This window comes from Bufo bufo, chromosome 4 (genome assembly GCF_905171765.1).
Source record: "Bufo bufo chromosome 4, aBufBuf1.1, whole genome shotgun sequence".
In the NCBI taxonomy this organism is placed as follows: Eukaryota; Metazoa; Chordata; class Amphibia; order Anura; family Bufonidae; genus Bufo; species Bufo bufo.
This window is the reverse complement of record NC_053392.1, coordinates 566,582,044-566,600,705: the sequence shown is the minus strand read 5'-3', so window position 1 is coordinate 566,600,705 and position 18,662 is coordinate 566,582,044. Positions and strand designations below refer to the sequence as shown.

At 45.0% G+C, this 18,662-nt stretch overlaps 1 protein-coding gene across 1 annotated transcript in view; it reads left to right on the top strand.

The window, feature by feature from the left end:
• Positions 1-16,977, top strand: part of MSH2 (mutS homolog 2) — a 164,049-nt gene extending 147,072 nt beyond the window's left edge. The window contains exons 14-16 of the mRNA XM_040430306.1: positions 4,745-4,992; positions 8,465-8,637; positions 16,675-16,977. Coding sequence (XP_040286240.1) covers positions 4,745-4,992; positions 8,465-8,637; positions 16,675-16,845 — 592 coding nt within the window. The 3' untranslated portion in view covers positions 16,846-16,977. The remainder of the gene's footprint in view (positions 1-4,744; positions 4,993-8,464; positions 8,638-16,674) is intronic.
• The last annotated feature ends 1,685 nt before the right edge of the window (positions 16,978-18,662 follow it).

Below are 18,662 nucleotides of genomic sequence, written 5' to 3'. Positions count from 1 at the left end.
CTGGAGTAGTCTACGTCTCAAAGGGGTTTTCTGGGTTTAGCGTGTTGATGGCCTATCCATCAATATTAACCCTTTTAAGATTAAACTTTACTAATTAAGCCCTTGACTCCTGCAGAACTAATAAAGCCACAATTTGGGAACTGATGGCTTTCAGATTGCACATGGGGCTAGAAAATGTCACCAAGCTTCAGGCTGCTTCTGCTAAATTCTCTCTTGCACTTGCTGCCTGGATGCTCCTAACACAACATTGGTTTTACCCGTCATTACTTTGTTACTGTACCTATTGTAATTAAATGGGACATGACTGGGTGTTAATAGCCGGTCAAGCAGATGTTCCTCCCTTATGGCCGATCGTTGTATCAGTTATGGATGATTGATGTCCTAATACCAGCCGACAGTTACACATGATGGAAGCCCGGCCTGCCACATAATAGGGAAGATGGTGTCTCTGCAGCTCAGCATATTGTGTGCGGACTTCTCCATCCAGCATATTGTCCGTCTTGCCAGGTAGCAGTTTGACCTAATTAGTAAGTGAGGTGAAGAAAACTGCAGAACGGGAGAAACCTAATGATCTCAAAGCACAAATGCAAGAATGAGGTGAACTTGAGTAACACAAGATCTTGCAGGTCCAAGCGCATTGCTAACCTCTGTAAAAATGTATTATTTTTTTTTTGGTTCATTCTAAAGCCCAGTGAAATGGAAGATCGTTAGGTTAATACTTACCCGTCCATCACGCTGCACGTACCGCTGTCCCTGCCACACTCCCACAGGCTGCGGGCTCTTTCACCGGGGTCCCGACTCGATATGTTCTCTTCTTTTCCTGCTCGATTTATTTCAGGCAGTCCGCTTAGAGGGTGTGTCCTTTCTTGGGGGGGGGGGGGTTGTCCTTTCTGACCATGTGTGTCCATCTCAGTGAGCAGGACAGAGAAATAAGAAAAGGAGCAAACAGCAGGTGGCGCTGTAGAGGTGGATTTCATTGAATAACACAATGGTTATACTACATGTTTTATTACAGGCAATTGCAAATGTATTCAGATACAGGTGCTGGTTTGAAAACTAAAATATTTTTCGTCAGACAGCGCCTTTAACTGAACGATCTTCCTTCCACAGGTCATTGGAAAGAACGTTTCTTATAAATAACCCTTATTGGTACAACCACTAGCATATGTGATTTGTAGTGTGTTCCTAATGTACTCGGTCAGGCTCTGGTGATCTGAGTACAGAGCTCTGGTTGGGGGGGTGTCCCTGCACAGACTGACACTGAGAGCACTGATTTGGACACTGTCGGACCATGCAGGGACACCCCCCAACTGGTAACACCCAGTTGCAGATTAATTAAAGATGTTGTGCCCATCTCACTGGCCCTAGGTGGCCAGGTTTACAAAACAAAATAGCGGGCCATTGCTCCACTGTTTCTGTAATTATCATTTTCGTTAGTGGGAGCCACGTAAACGGCCCACTCGGCTGTTTCTGTACGGGTGGCAGCGCTTAGTCCCATCTCGCAGTGAAAACTGCGAGATGGGGCAACCCCATTAATTACTGTAAGTTTTAGTTGCAATAACTGAGGAACGGAACAATATAGTTCTAAAAAAAAATAACGTTTCTGAATTATTGCTTGGAAATAAGATTATTTGGTAAAACAGACACGTCGGGAGAGTTGACAAGGGCTTTCTAAAGCGCTGCCCTGTTTGAGGTTGGCATAGTTTGGGGACAGTTCCTATTAGCCCATATAGCACATACAATATTGTGATGTTTGGCTTATAGGAGCAATCAAAGAATAAATCAGACTCCTGGTACACTGTATTCATAAGGAGGTCCTCCCCCGCTGTCAGAAGTGATTCACAGACTGCAGTCGCCCATCAATCACTGTAGGGAGAGGCGGGGGGAGCAGTCTCGTCCTGTGTGTTGGCTTCTATAGTTATTTTTGTGCTATATGGGCTGATAGGAGAGAGGACTTGTTCTCTTAGGCTGGTTTCACACGGGCGTTGCGGGAAAATGTGCGGGTGCGTTGCGGGAACATGCACGATTTTTCCGCGTGAGTGCAAAACGTTGTAATGCGTTTTGCACTCGCGTGAGAAAAATCGCACATGTTTGGTACCCAAACCCGAACTTCTTCACAGAAGTTCGGGCTTGGGATCGGTGTTCTGTAGATTGTATTATTTTCCCTTATAACATAGTTATAAGGGAAAATAATAGCATTCTGAATACAAAATGCATAGTAAAATAGCGCTGGAGGGGTTAAAAAATAAAAAAAATTTATTTAACTCACCTTAGTCCACTTGCTCGTGCAGCCCGGCATCTCTTCTGTCTTCATCTTTGCTGTGTGCAGGAACAGGACCTGTGGTGACGTCACTCCGGTCATCACATGGTCCGTCGCATGATCTTTTACCATGGTGATGGATCATGTGATGACCGGAGTGACGTCACCACAGGTCCTGTTCCTGCACACAGCTAAGATGAAGACAGAAGAGATGCCGGGCTGCACGAGCAAGTGGACTAAGGTGAGTTAAATAAATTTTTTTATTTTTTTTAACCCCTCCAGCGCTATTTTACTATGCATTCTGTATTCAGAATGCTATTATTTTCCCTTATAACCATGTTATAAGGGAAAATAATAATAATCGGGTCCCCATCCCGATAGTCTCCTAGCAACCGTGCGTGAATATCGCACCGCATCCGCACTTGCTTGCGGATGCTTGCGATTTTCACGCAGCCCCATTCACTTCTATGGGGCCTGCGTTGCGTGAAAAACGCAGAATATATAACATGCTGCGATTTTCACGCAACGCACAAGTGATGCGTGAAAATCACTGCTCGTGTGCAGAGCCCCATAGAAATTAATGGGTCAGGATTCAGTGCGGGTGCAATGCATTCAACTCACGCATCGCATCCGCGCGGAATACTCGCCCGTGTGAAAGAGGCCTTACTGTGCTTCCCTTGAAGGGATGGTCCATGCGTATATCAGGCATGGAAAGGCGCAACTGCACGCTAGGCGGTTGCCGAGCCAAATGTCTGCCACTCATCTATAGACTAGGATCTGTGCATACCCGTTGAGTCCTAGTTGCCTTGGATCAGTCTCAACCACTTGGCATGCAGTTGGGTTTCACAATGGTAAATTGGACATGAGTTTGTAGCTCGACAACCCCCTTAAATAGGGCAGCATGTTCCATTCACAGATCCCTTTAAAGAGGACCAGTCATATCTCCCGACACATCTGTTTTTAGTAAACGCTTGTATTCCTCATAAAATAAGGCTACTTTCACATCTGCATTTTTGCTGGATTCGGCAGGGGATCAGCAAAAAACGCATCCGATCAGTAATACAACAGTCTGCGTCCATTCAGAACGGATCTAACGGTTTTATTATCTCTAAAATGAACAAGACGGATCTGGCACTAAAACCGTTGTAAGTCAATAGGCGCGGTCTTGATCAGTATCTTGTGACTCGCACAAAAATGCTGCTTGCATCGGTTTTGTGTCCAGCATGGGAGCGCAAGAAAACGGAACAGAATGCATTCTGGTGCACTACTTAACAGTTTGTTCAGTTTTGTCCCCATTGACAACGAATGGGGACAAAACGGAAGCGTTTTCCTTCAGTTTTGAGATCCTATGACGGATCTCAAAACCGGAAAGGAAAACGCAGATGTGAAAGTAGCCCAACAATTCTGGGGCATCTTTTCTTATAATTCTGTGTTGCGCCTTTGTTATTCCTACTATAAATGCATTAGTAAATTGACAACTGAGCATCCCCTTGTCAAAAAAGGAGTCTCTCTACACAGTCTAACTCTAACCCCAAACTGTTTATTCATACATTTCCAGGAGTAATAACAGAGGAACGGCACAACACAGGGTCATAAGAAAAGATGTTTTTGTTTTGTGCAGAATACAAATGGAAAAGTTGCCCCAGAATTATTCCATGGGGAAAACAATAATTGACTGAATTACACGGCAAGGGGATCAGACTCAAGGAACGGAGCAGCGGATCTAGTATATTAGGAAATGCTGCCGGTTTCTTCTTCTGCAGGAAAATTAATGTAATGCTTTTTAGTTGTGGCATTTTGTATTACACTATTACGCCATACATCTGTCTGCAGCATTTTTATTGCTGTGGATAATTGCTTTGCCTTAATTAAGTCGAGTGGCAGACTACAAAAATACAAGGAAGGTGAAATCTGTCTGGAACAGTTGGAGTTTTCTCATAGCACAAAGTTGGAATTTCTTTTCATTTTGGAAGACCTACGTGGGGGATCAATGAACAGATAGTTGCATCAGCTTACACTGTAATATGGTTGGTTCCAGCAGTAAAATCTGCATGTTTTTCCCATATTTATAGCAAATATGTGTCATACCCGTAGCTGTCCAGGTGACCCTGCCTGAACAAGGGTCCAACATTTAAGTAGCTTGTCACCTTCCAGTATGTGGCTGTTGTCCTTGGGTACCATTTGGCACGTTGCAATTTCATTTATTAAATTATTATTGATTATTAAAAATCAGTATGTCTGTACGCCTGTACACCCGCTATTTTTTTGCATATTCCCATAGTTTTCATTACTGAATTAATGGTATGTGATCTGTATACAGAATGGCATGTGTGCCTCTTCCCAGCATCCTGTTTTCTGCCATGAAGGGGTTTCCGTCATATTATGCAGTACACGCGGGTGTTGTAATTTTCACATCTGCGACCAACTTTTTGGATGCTTTATTTTGTCCAGTTTGGTCCAATTCCTCAATATGTTTTGTCGCAGATCAGCCACAGAGAATTCCCTGATTATCATCGATGAACTAGGGAGAGGGACCTCAACCTATGACGGCTTTGGCTTGGCATGGGCCATCTCAGAGTACATCTCTACTAAAATCCAGGCGTTTTGTATGTTCGCCACTCACTTTCATGAACTGACCGCTCTGGCTGACCAGGAGCCTACAGTGAACAATCTACATGTTACCGCTTTAACAACCGATGAAACGCTCACCATGCTCTACCGGATCAAAACAGGTAGGAAATTGTGAGCCTCTGACTCCCCTGCATGATATATTCTGCAGTCGTACTGCTCTATTACACAGCATGAGGAGGACAGCTAGAGATTTGGAGGCCTAAATTTCACTATTAAAGGGCTTTGTACACAATGTTGTATTAAGCCTCATTCACACGTCAGTCTTCCACGGACGTGTGCTGTATGTGTTCCCCACGAACACCACACGTCCCCATTGATTTTAATGTATGTATTCAGACATTAGTGTTTTTAGCCCAAATGCATGCTCTATTTTGTCAGTGTTCACGGATTACTAGGAAGAGATGCTTCGAAAAAAAAATTTCAGCTGTTTAGTGTCAATAACAAACGGACACACGGACCCAACGAGGATCCATCATGGACATCTTCACAGAGACATCACTGACCACCTTTTCACGGATTGAAAGGGGTTTTCTGGGAATTAAGAAAATGAAAATACTTAAATATTACTTCATTATAAATATATTCCCCTCGTTTTGTCCGGGAAGCAATCATTAGGAAAAATAAAATGGCTGCCGTCCTACTAGTCCACACAAAACCTGTCCTAATTACAAAGGATAAAAAAGTTAGAGCTGTGCCATTTTCCTCTCTTGTTAGGGATTACGATCCTGAATACAGATAAGATCTTCAGATGAATTTCTGTAGGAATGGAGTTCATTAGGAGACATGAAGTACAGCCGGGAGGGTGGGGGGTGTAGATAATGAGCACCAGCACTTGTATGCAGTCTCCATTACCACAGCCCCACATTACCTGTCCTGTCTGTCCTCTGTACTTCATGTCTCCTCATGAACTCCATTCCTACAGAGATTCAGCTGAAGATCTTATCTGTATTCAGGATCATAACGCCTGACAAGCAGAGCAGAGAGGAGGACAAGGCAGCTCTTTTTAACTCTGTGTTGTAGAGTAACTTGTTCTGCTGTGTGATTAGGAAAGGTTTTGTGTATACTAATAGGACAGCAGCCATTTTATTTCTCCTAATGATTGCTCCCTAGACAAAATAAACCATTGTAGCTAATTATGTATTTGGGAATATATTTATACTAAAGTAATATTTAAGTATTTTCCTAATTCCCGGAGAGCTCCTTTAAGCATGGACACGGACGTGTGAATGAGGCTTTAGGGACTGTGCTCTTTGAGCCAGAATTGAGAGCCTTGACTTCCTCCGATAAAAATCAGCTGAGGGTACCAGAGGATGTGATGTGAGGAAACCATTGAGTTATAGGTAATCATAATTCGCACATGTCTTGCATTCATCCTTTCATCCTTGAACTGCACAAGCTTTATTGAAGCTTCCCCATTCTCGGATATCCTTGCAAAACATGGTACAGTTACTATATAGGAGTATACAGTAAAGCTTGGTGAAATTTTTGCAAGAGCATCATTAGTGAGCATTTTGGTTGTTAACCAGCTTTCTATGAAACCATTTTGGGACTGCGTGCTGTTCATTTTGCTTTTGCTACAGCCGCTATGTCAGGCATCCTCAAACTGCGGCCCTCCAGCTGTTGCAAAACTACAACTCCCAGCATGCCCGAACAGCCTACAGGTATCAGCCTACAGCAGGGCATTGTGGGAGTTGTAGTTTTACAACAGCTGGAGGGCCGCAGTTTGAGGATGCCTGCGCTATGTAGACCAATAGGTATCCATGGTAACAGACTACAAAGAATTTTATGTTGAAACTGGTTTTATTTCTCACTTTCTGATGCAATTACAACCACAAAGAAATACCGACATTTTTAACATAGCAGGAGAATCACTTGAGTACTTGTACATATTTTGAGGTGAAATGTTCTTTACATGCCTGAATCCCAGCTCCTCATACACTATGTATGTATTATTAGTTGGATTTGGTAGGCTGCACACTGCATAAACTTAGTCTTGAGCAAACTAGAAGGAGAATTGATTTACTGCAGTCCTTTACTTCCTCCCTGCTGGTATTATCTTTGGGAGTAGACAGGGACATAGCCAAAGTAATTTAAGTATCTCCTACCAAATTATGTTTTGGTGAAAATTACTTTAGGAGGGGAGCGTGTTCAAAGCAACCCATCTAGCTGAATATACTGCCCTATAAGAGGATCATGTGATACATGGTAGGAGACAATTGAAATTGACTAAGTTGCCCATTTTAGCCAACTTTCACCTCATTTTTAGGGGCCGCTTTGAACCTCTGTTCACATTGTCATCCTCTGTGGATTCTGCTTTCTTTGTACATGGTATCCATTATTTTTAAGCATTTTTGTGCTAACCCTCATCCATAATTTATTCTCCCCACCGCAGCATTGTGATAGCAGTGATGTTCCATGCTATATCAATAGGGTTGAAGTGTTTGCTTTGCCAGAAGTATATTACATTGTGAGTGCACTGTTTTATTTTACTGGTGTTAGTGGTTTTTATGACACAAAAATAAAGCCAAGCTGGTGCGGTGGTCATTGATCTGATGTTTTTTTCTAAGACTTTCTGGTAATTGAGTTTCTCAGTACTGCAGCTGCTTGTTAACCAGTGCAAGCTTCAAACGTGCATCTGGCAATGGTAATCATGCTTTAATAGAAATCCTTTATCACATAATAGGTTATTAATTATTACTCATTTATCAAACCGTAATCGGCATACTGAACCATGTTTCTAATGGTGGTGATTACATTTTATTTACCTGAACGAATACCACTCATTATTGTAATGGGAAATAGCGCTTACATGTAACGGCGTGGTTTCGGATTTCCAATGGACATTAACACACACAGATTTTATGTAGACACGTGTGGGCCACAAGTGTTTGCTTACTGGAAAACCTGGATACTATGTATGAAAGGGGTTATCCCACTAATAATGTAAAAAATGAAAATCAGATCATAAAGTACATGATGATCTCTATTTAACAAAGCTAGAACCAGCCCTGTACCTCCACATGGATCCAGAGATCTCCTCATTCATTGTTCTGCTAGATTTATATCAAGCTGACAGCTCAAGGGGAGTGTCTTGTCTGCTGCAGCTCAGGGGGCGTGTCTCAGCTCTCCCTATCACAGCTAAGGGGGCGTGTCCATGCTCTGCCTATCACAGCTCAGGAGGCAGTTGAAGGATGGAACTGAGCATGTGCGACCTTCTCAGTGAGCAGGACAAAAAAATAGGAAAGAAATCCTATTCTTTGATGGGCGGACAGTGGAGGCATGGCATTAGAGACATAGGAGTGGAGTTAGATACCCACTGACAAAATACATGATTAGTTCTCACCAGCTGTATATTTAGTTGTTAGCTCTGTGGTTGCTTGGAAGTGTTTTGTACATTTGGTAACCTACTGCACGTGTGTGGGATTGTTAACTGTTTGTATAGTCATATCCTGTCTCCACTGGATGTCAAACCCAGTTTATTGTCTGAAGCAGAATAGAAAAGGTACAGAAACACTGATATTTTGTTCTCACGACCATTCTCTCCTTTACAATGTGTTTTTTTTTTTTTTCCAGGTGTTTGTGACCAGAGTTTTGGAATTCACGTAGCGGAGCTGGCTAACTTCCCAAAGCATGTGATAGAAAACGCCAAAGCAAAAGCCTTGGAGCTAGAAGAATTTCAGTTTGTTGGAAGCGGCAGGGACAGCGAGGATGAGCCAGCCTGTAAGAAGCGTTACACAGAAAAAGAGGTTTGTGACCTTATTATTCTCCATAAACACTATTTCCTTAAAGGGGTTGTCCGGGTTCAGAGCTGAACCCGGACATACTCTTATTTTCACCCAGGCAGCCCCCCTGATGTTGGCATCGGAGCATCTCATGCTCCAATGCGCTCCCTCGCCCTGCGCCAAATCGCGCAGGGCACGGGCTCTTTTGTTTACAGTAACACCTTGCCAGGCGGAAGCTTCTGCCCGGCAGTGTGTTCGGTGACGTCACCGGCTTTGATGGGCGTGCTTTAGCACTGCCCTAGCAGTTTTCCTGGCTAGGGCAGCGCTAAAGCCCGTCCATCAGTGCCGGTGACGTCACCGGGCTTCCTGGTCACCGTAACTCTTGAAAATGTATTTATCCAGCGCTATTTAGCGCAGGGCAAAGGAGAGCATCAGAGCATGAACTGCTCCGATGCTCAAGTCAGGGGGGGCTGCCTGGGTGAACCCGGGCAACCCCTTTAAGGGTCCATTCACGTGACCGTATTTCTTGGTCCGCATCCGTTCTGCAATTTTGAGTAACTGGTGCGGACCCATCCATTTTAACGGGGTTGCAAAAGTCCCGGACAGCGCACTGTGTGCTGTCCACATCCATAGTTCCGTGGCCCCGCAAAAAGGTAGAACATGTCCTATTCTTGTCCGCAGTCGCGGACAAGAATATGCATTTCTATCATAGGGCCGACCATGTGTGGTCCACAAAATGTGGGACGCACGCGGACGGCAAAACACTTACGGACGTGTGAATGGACCCTAAAATTGCAATTTACCTTTAAAGCTAGGGTTCCGCAGTGACCCATGTTTCACAGTAAAAAAAAATAAAAAATTTAATTTTTTACCAACATTTCACGTATGGGGATAAATGTTGCATGTGATTTTTATTTTATTTTTTTTGCAAGGGCTATGGTTACTTGCATACTTTAAACTTTATTTCCTTAGTTAAATATGAGTCAAGTTAATGTTTTGCCATTTCTGTTTACATCTGCTCTAAATCCATTTCGATCTGAAGCGTTCAAGGGGTTTTCCAGGAGTTCAATATTGATGTCCTATCAGGATAGGTCATCAATATGTGATCGGCAGGTGTCTGACTCCTGACACCCATGCCAAACAACTGTTTGTAGAGACCTCAGCTCCCCAGTGAGCTCTGCAGCCTCTTCCTAGGCCTGTGACAACCTGTTCATGGCCTATGTGCAGCTGAGTCCTATTCAAGTGAAAGGGCCTGGGCTGCAATACCAAGTACAGCCACTATACAGTGTACGGCGCTGTGCTGGATATTCTGTGAGGTGATCTGATATTGATGACCTTTATTGAGGATAGGCCATCAATATTGAACTCCCAGAAAACCCCTTTTTAGCTATTTTGTAAGTATATTGCATTACTTATAGTTATGCACAAATACAACCTATATTATAATACAGTGCTACCGTCAACTGTCCCGCTGGTATCTGTTGGAAACTGTCAGCAAGTTTGTTAAGCCCCACCCCTCACAATTTACATGGGCTCCTATTATGAAGTGGTAGTTAGTTGTAACTACATGAGTAAACATTACTCTTCTCAGATCACCTGAGTAAGTCCTGTGCAGAGTCTGAATGATTTCAGCTCTGAAGCCGGCAGACCTAGCCTATACGCAGACAAGTAATACAGTTTAACAACAAAGTTACTGATTATCAGATTAATTCTATATGTAAAGCTGAATATTAACGTATAACCTTGCACTTACCCCCGTTCTGAGGGCAGCATATAATCGGGCAGATCTTGGCTAGTGGTTAAAGCTGTGTGTAAATCCCGCTTTGACAGATTGTACCTGTGAGTCCGACGTCACCATGTACCACTGTACGCAGTGCTGTGATCATTCTAGTCTCCTTCAGTAAAGCCTCATTCACACGTCAGTGTATCACGGACATGTGCTGTATGTGTTCTCCACGGACAGCACACGTCCCCATTCATTTTAGGGTCCATTCACACGTCCGTATGTGTTTTGCGGATCCGCAAAACACGGACACCGGCAATGTGCATTCCGCATTTTGCGGACCACACATCGCCGGCACTCTCATAGAAAATGCCTTTTTCCACTTCACCACCATGACGGCCCAGAGAGATTGACCCCTGACCTCTGTAGGGGCAGGAACAGAGATAGGTTTAAAAGGACCCCTCCCACCACCATTCACCAGTGTGTTCCTGCCCCTATAGCGGCCAGGACAGAGAAAAGTCCTCTCTGGCTTTCAGGGAGGTGAAGTGGACCTCGTTTTATTATTTTTAAGTACCTGGGTGACCGCATCGGTGGTGTTCCTTGCCTCCCTTGCGGGTCCTTTTCACCCAGAGATGCGTCCCCTGCTCTCCGGCGGACTTTGTTCCTAAGCTGACAGGGAGACGCCAGGGTCACGCTCCCTGTTGTGGGAAGCCTGCCCTGAGCTGCCGCTGAGTCGCCTGCCTCCAGGGAGGTAGCCGACCGGAAAGACGCTCAGCGCTGTCGCGCGCGTCTGACGTCACTTCCGGGCCGCCGGCGGAACCCGGAAGTAGACGGAGCTCCTATAAAAAATGCTAACAAGCACCTTCCCGTTGCGCTCTCTGCAATCGTGCTCTGACCGGAACATGTCGGACCAGGAGAAGGAGCCACAGCAGCAGCAGGAGCAGACCGCTCCCGAGCGCCCCTGCGTGAGTAGCCCACCTGGGCAAATCGGCAGCTTCACAGGTGGCAGGGGGGGGGGATGTGTGCTTAGAGTTAACCGCTTTTCCCCTCCCCCTGGTGTGTCTGCTGGTATACTGCATCAAATTATGCTCCTATACTAGACTGACATAAATTTAATGGGCTGCCTCTCTCACTTTAGGCCAAACTTACCTTAAAAAAAGGAAAAAGGACCGCCAAATGCATCCAGTGCTCCGTCAGGCTTCCTGAGGACTATACTTAAAAGCTTTGCAAGCATTGCATTTCTAAAATAGTGAGAGACGAACAGCCCTCAATTATGCAGGAGTTTAGATCCATGATTCAGGAGGAGGTTAGGTCCTCACTGGCCTCCCTCCGTGAGGATTCCAGGGGGATCCGCCCACCTAAAAGACCCAGGGGGGCGGACATTCCCTCTGACTCCGATTTAGAAGATGATGCCTCATCCTCTAGAAAAGAGGACGACGACCCCCTTTCTGAAGGAAAGATCGTAGAGGACTCTAGGAAATTTTTCTTCACTCCCAGTGAAATGAGTGACCTTTTAAAGGCGGTCAGGGATACCATGGGGGTGGAGGACATTCAGCAACCCCACACAGTTCAGGAAGAGATGTTTGGGGGATTGAGGGTCAAACGCTCCAGGGTATTCCCCATAAACGGAAACATTAAGGAGATGGTGATGGATGAATGGGCCCATCCTGAAAAGAAGCTAGGAATTTCCAAAGAATTCAGAAACCGCCTTGTATTTGACCCGTCAGACTCAAAAATTTTTGACGAGGTCCCTAGAATTGACGTCCAGGTGGCGAAAGTCAATAAGAAAACCTCACTTCCATTTGAAGACTCCTGTCAGTTAAGGGACACTATGGAAAGGAAGGCGGACAGCTTATTAAAAAGGTCCTGGGAGGCAGCCATGTTTAGTGTCAAGACAAACATAGCCGCTACTTCAGTCGCCAGGTCTATGTACCTGTGGCTGAATGAGTTAGAGGGTCATCTAAGCAGTAAAACTCCCAGGGAACAGATACTAGACTCTATCCCCTTGCTAAAGTCTGCCACGGGTTTCTTAGCGGACGCTTCCGCAGAGACAATTAGATTTTCAGCCAAGGATGCAGCCTTGTCCAATGCGGCCCGAAGAGCACTTTGGATGAAATCTTGGTCGGGAGACATCTCTTCCAAGATGAAGCTGTGTTCTATAGCCTTCTCGGGTGAATACGTGTTTGGTCCCGTATTAGACAGGATCCTCGAGAAGGCTACTGATAAAAAGAAGGGGTTCCCTGAGGATAGGACCCCTAAAAAGAAACCCTCCTTTCGTGGTCAATATACCCAGAATAGTTCCTTTCGTGGAAAAGGAAAAACCGGACGTTGGAGTTACCCAAAAGGGGGGAGGGGTAGAGGGTACCTCCTTAATCCCCAAAACAAGGGTGGCGAGAAACAGTGACGCCAGGATAGGGGGAAGACTATCCCAACATTTTGCTCAGTGGCAGCAGACTTCTCCGAGCCTCTGGGCGCAAGATCTTGTCAAGTCGGGATACAGGATAGAGTTATCTTCCCCCCCTCCAGATGTATTTCTGATTTCTCACCACCCTTCTCCTTTTCAGCACAGCCAGATCTGGAAGGAGGTCCAGAATCTCCTGGACCTGGGAGTAGTAATTCCGGTTCCCGTGCCTCAAGGGGGGCGGGGGTTCTACTCCAGCCTTTTCTTGGTAAAAAAACCGGGGGGCTCCTTCCGCATGATCATAAACCTCAAGAGGCTAAACAAATTTGTGATCTACAAAAGGTTCAAGATGGAATCTTTAAATTCTACCATCCCCTTTATTCAAAGGGACGCGTCCCTCTGTACAATCGACCTGAAGGACGCATATTATCATGTTCCCATTCACTCCCAGTCTCAGAAGTTCCTGCGTTTTGCAGTAAGGGATCACAGAGGGTCTGTTCACCACTTCCAGTTCGTGGCTCTCCCCTTCGGGCTGGCTTCAGCCCCAAGGATTTTCACGAAGCTGGTGGTAGAGATGGTCGCCTCCCTGAGACCTCAGGGGGTGACGGTCGTTCCTTATCTAGACGACTTTCTACTAATTTCAAACACGGTGGATCAATCTATAGCAGATCGAGAAACCTTCTGTTCCCTTCTGACATATCTAGGTTGGGTTATAAACCTAAAAAAGTCATCCCTAGTTCCGAATACCAGGGTAAAGTTCCTGGGGGTTTTGCTGGATTCGGAAAAACAAACTACCTTCCTTCCAGCAGAAAGAATCCAGAACCTACAGTCATCAATCAGGGCCTTCCTGAGACGTCGCTCCTTCTCGTTCAGAGAAACGATGAGCCTTTTAGGTCAGATGACAGCCTGCATCGTAGCAGTCCCGTGGTGCCAGGCCCATTACAGAGCCCTTCAGTCCTGGCTTCTAAGGAAATGGGACAAAAATCTGACCTCTTTAGACAGGAAGATCCTGATCCCGGGCCACATAAAATCTTCAGTCCGGTGGTGGCTTCAAACAAAAAATTTAAAAAAAGGCATGGTCTGGTTCAAGACCCCGGCAGTACATATTCAGACCGACGCCAGCCTAAAAGGGTGGGGCGCAAAAATCTACTCCAATCTCTACCAGGGAGACTGGCCTCTAGAAATTGCAGCTCAGTCCTCCAACTACAGGGAGCCCAGGGCAGTTTGGGAAACAATACGAGCAGCTGCTCCAAAACTAAGGAACCAACATATAAAGGTCTATTCAGACAATGTAACGACCGTGTCCTACCTCAAGCATCAGGGGGGCACACGGTCTCAAAAACTGGAAGGTCTGTCCAGAAAAATCTTCCTCTGGGGGGAAAAAAATGTAAGATCAATATCGGCAGTTCATTTAAAAGGAAGCCTAAACTGTGCGGCGGACTTCCTCAGCAGGACTACCATAGACCAGGGAGAATGGTCCTTAAACATCGAGATCTTCAATCTGATTGTCCAGAGATGGGGCCTTCCAGTGGTAGATCTCTTCGCTACAAAGATAAACACAAAGGTATCAACCTTTTGCTCCCTAAACCCAAGGGACAGGCCCCTAACGATCGACGCCTTCTCCCTGCACTGGGACTGGGATCTTGCATATGCCTTCCCCCCGTTCCCATTAATCCCAAGGGTTCTACAAAAAATCATCAGGGACAGAGCCAGAGTCATCCTGGTCACCCCGTACTGGCCCAAGAGAAGCTGGTTCTCGATTCTAGCCAAGCTCTCCCCACAGGAAGCATTTATTCTCCCAGCGAGAAGGGATATCCTGATCCAGGGGCCGGTTCTCCATCCTCATCCGGAAATCTTCAAACTCTCGGCCTGGATCCTGAGTCCAACCTCCTAAGACGAGAGGTCTCTCTGAGGGTGTTATATCTACCTTGAAGGCCAGCAGAAAAAAGGTGACTAACGCCATTTATTTTAAAATCTGGAAAAGATTCTGCACCTGGTCAGGCAACGAGGCCCCAGACCAAACCAGACCAAATATACAGAAAATTCTGGATTTCCTTCAAAAGGGACTAGAATTAGGGTTAAGTCCTTCCACCCTGAGAGTCCAGGTCTCAGCGCTTAGTGCCTATTTCGATTCCGAATTAGCCAGCCATAGATGGATCCAAAGATTCCTGAGGTCCGCAGCCAGACTAAGACCATCTCTCAGATCAAAGGTGCCTACCTGGGACTTAAACATTGTCCTTAGAGGACTCACAGGTCCACCCTACGAACCCGTGGACGCATGTTCCTTGAAGAATCTTTCTCAGAAGGTGGCTTTTCTTATAGCCATAACATCGGCAAAAAGACTGAGTGAGATTCAGGCATTGTTAATAAGACAACCATATCTCACAATACAGGAGGATCGTATTACCTTGAGGTTAGACCCGACATTTTTGCCAAAGGTAGTAACAGACTTCCATAGAAACCAGGAGATCATTCTTCCCTCCTTTTGTGTGAATCCTAAAAATCCTGGAGAGGAACGTTTCCATACCCTGGACGTCAAACAAACGGTACTAAAATACCTAGAGGTCACCAGAGACCTGAGGAAGGTGGACAACTTACTAGTGCTCTTCTGTGGTAAAAATAAGGGCAAGGCAGCTTCCAGATCTACCATTGCCCGATGGGTAAAACAGACTATTACAGACTGTTACAAGATCGAGGGCATCAATTGTCCAGAAGTCATCCGGGCTCACTCCACAAGAGCTATATCTGCCTCTTTCGCTGAAAGGGCAGGCGCTTCCCTAGATCAAATATGCCGGGCTGCAACTTGGTCTAATGTAAACACCTTCATTAAACATTATAGGCTTTACTTATCCAGGTCTTACGACCTCGCATTTGGTCGCAAGGTCCTACAGGCCGTTGCCCCACCCTAAGACGTATATAATCTGTTATGTCTCTCTGGGCCGTCATGGTGGTGAAGTGGAAAGCCGGAATTAGACTTACCGGTAATTCATTTTCCACGAATCCACCATGACGGCATGATATCCCGCCCTATATATATATATATATAAAAAAAAAAAAAAAAAAAAAGGAAAATTTTTTCCAATGACTTGGTATGAGTTAATACCAAAAAAAAAACAAAAAAAAAAAAACACTTGGAGTTGTTTCACTCGTAACCGGTGGTTGTAGCACTATAATCTGGAACTCACTGGTGAATGGTGGTGGGAGGGGTCCTTTTAAACCTATCTCTGTTCCTGCCCCTACAGAGGTCAGGGGTCAATCTCTCTGGGCCGTCATGGTGGATTCGTGGAAAATGAATTACCGGTAAGTCTAATTCCGGCTTTCTTGTCCGCAATTGCAGACAAGATTAGGACATGTTCTATTTTTTTGCAGATCCGCAAATGCGGACAGCACATTCCGTCCCCATTGAAAATGAATGGGTCCGCACCTGTTCCGCAAAATTGCAGAACCGATGCGGACCCATTTTGCGGACGTGTGAATGGACCCTAAATGTGTGTATTCAGACATCAATGTTTTAGCACGGTCCATTGGTCCGTGTTTTCAGCACGGATGCATGCTCTATTTGGTCCGTGTTCACGAATCCATCACGCCCATTATAGTCTATGGGTCCGTGGAAACCACAGATGCAACACGAATGCCATCCATGTTTCACGGATCGTTAGGAAGAGATGCTTTGAAAATTTATTTTTCAGCTGTTCAGGGTCAGTGAAACAATGATGGCGCACGGACAGCAAAAAACGGACCCAACATGGATCCTTCACGGATGCATCACTGGCCACCTTCTCACTGATTTGAGCACTGATGGATGTGTGAATGAGGCTTAAAATAGTATATATAGTCAGTGGCTGTCGGTGCATGCTGGGGGTTGTAGTTTTACAACAGGTTGGAGAGCACTTGTATATCTGATATTCTAATGACAGAGTTGTGTCTCTCTTGACAGGAAGGTGAGAAGATCATCCAGGACTTTCTTTCCAAAGTAAAAACTCTGCCACTTACAGAAATGTCTGAGGAAGACCTGAAACTCCAACTGAACCAGCTGAAGGCGGATGTTCTGGCCAAGAATAACCGTTTTGTAAATGAAGTTATTTCCCGGGCAAAGACAGTGTCCTGAACGTCAGGAGGAAAGCTGCGGGGAAGTGCCGAGCATCTCTGGCTGTTGTTTCAGATCTTTGTGATACTGTAGGTTATAGGGACGTGCCATGTGCAGCTCTACTGTAGAGGAAAAAATAAAGATGTTTTTGTACTTTTATAGTTTGTTACTCTCTAAATTGGTACAGAGGATTGCCTTGTGCTACGCAAAAGCCACGTTTAGCCTGACTGTTGAAAAATCATGGAGACCTGCACCATTTAGATCAATCAACAAAGCACGATCTATAGACAGTTCTTGGCCTTAGAGTAGACGGGAATGAAGCGCTTGGTGACATTCACATAACATTGTTGTAACATGCCCCCGCTCATGGTGTTTCATTTACCTGTGTTGTAGTAAAGATAGACTGTATGTGTGCAACAACCTCTTAGCCAATAAGTAGTAGGCCAAACTGTGGTCACATCTATTGCAACACGTGCTATCATGTTCCAACTTTTGGGCTTCCATGGTCTGGCACAGGATTTCTGAGTATTGGCCCACTGGCTTCATAATGTCTGCCTTGGCCACCGCCCCCCCCCCCCCCCCCCCCCCCCCCCCCTTTCAAATAGGGACGTGCCATGGTCAAGTTTCCTGATGCGGTTTTGAAAACCAAGAGTAAATACAAATAATCGTAGAAGTCGTATCTGTCCTTAATACTTTCTCTCCTTTTATGATCCACTACTGATTTTGGCTTCAGGAAACCTGACCGTGTGGTCATACACTTACAGTGCCAGCTCTACTGCCTACTCCACAGATCTAGCATGAAAAGTCCACAGCACAGTCCCTTGTTTCATATCCCTTCAACCTCATGCTCATGAACTTTATGTATTTTGCAGTCTGCAAAATATGGATGATGTCCATTTTGCACCTTTTTTTTTTTTTGAGGGGACCCATTAACTTTTATGGGTCCATGGTCTGCATTTTGCAGGCCATGTATAGGACATTTTCTGTCCTTTTTGTGGAATAGAAATACACATACGGAAAGCACATGGGGGCACCCGTATGTCCATTTTGCAAAAGATAGAAGTTGTCCTTTTCCTAGCCACAAAATGCGTTGCACAGACTGACGTCAAACGAGTCTACAAAAATAATTGGATGCAACACGGACGGCATCCGTATTTTGTGGACTGCTAAGTACATACAGCTGTGTGCCTGAGGCCTTAGGGGACTAAAAGATGCAGAGCCACAAGCCCAAGAATTTTTTTAATGGACATCAAACATGTAGACAAGTAATAAAAGTGACTACTAGTAAAATCAAGACAGCCTTTATTCCACCAGGGTATATCGGTGACGTTTCAACCCACACGGGGGTCTTTCTCAAGCTGGGGTGCTCTTACTCCTATTACTTTCATGTTGCAAGCATTATCTGTGGCCATCGCAGATGCTCTCTAGACTAGGTTTTGAACCACCCCTTTGTTACATGTACCACAGGATCGTTAAGATTTATGCTTTCAGCCATTAATTTTATGTGATGTCCACACCATTGTTCTACTTTCATGGATATTTTGGCTCTTATAACGAGACGTTCACTGCTGTGTCCATTACATCACCAGGACAGATTTTCCTGGAAAGTTCTGATTCAATAACTACCAACAGAGATCTGAAACTGTGAGAAAGGAAACACGATATATTTACACTTTGTGTAACTCATTGTCATACGAAGAATAACCTTTATTTGCAGAAACTGTAAAACCCTCTTACAATCGATGTTATCCATTTGCCGTTGAACTGTTGCATTTCGTCTCTTGCCGCTGAGCTAATTAATGTTCATTCACAGAAACGTGCTGAAACACGGACACTTA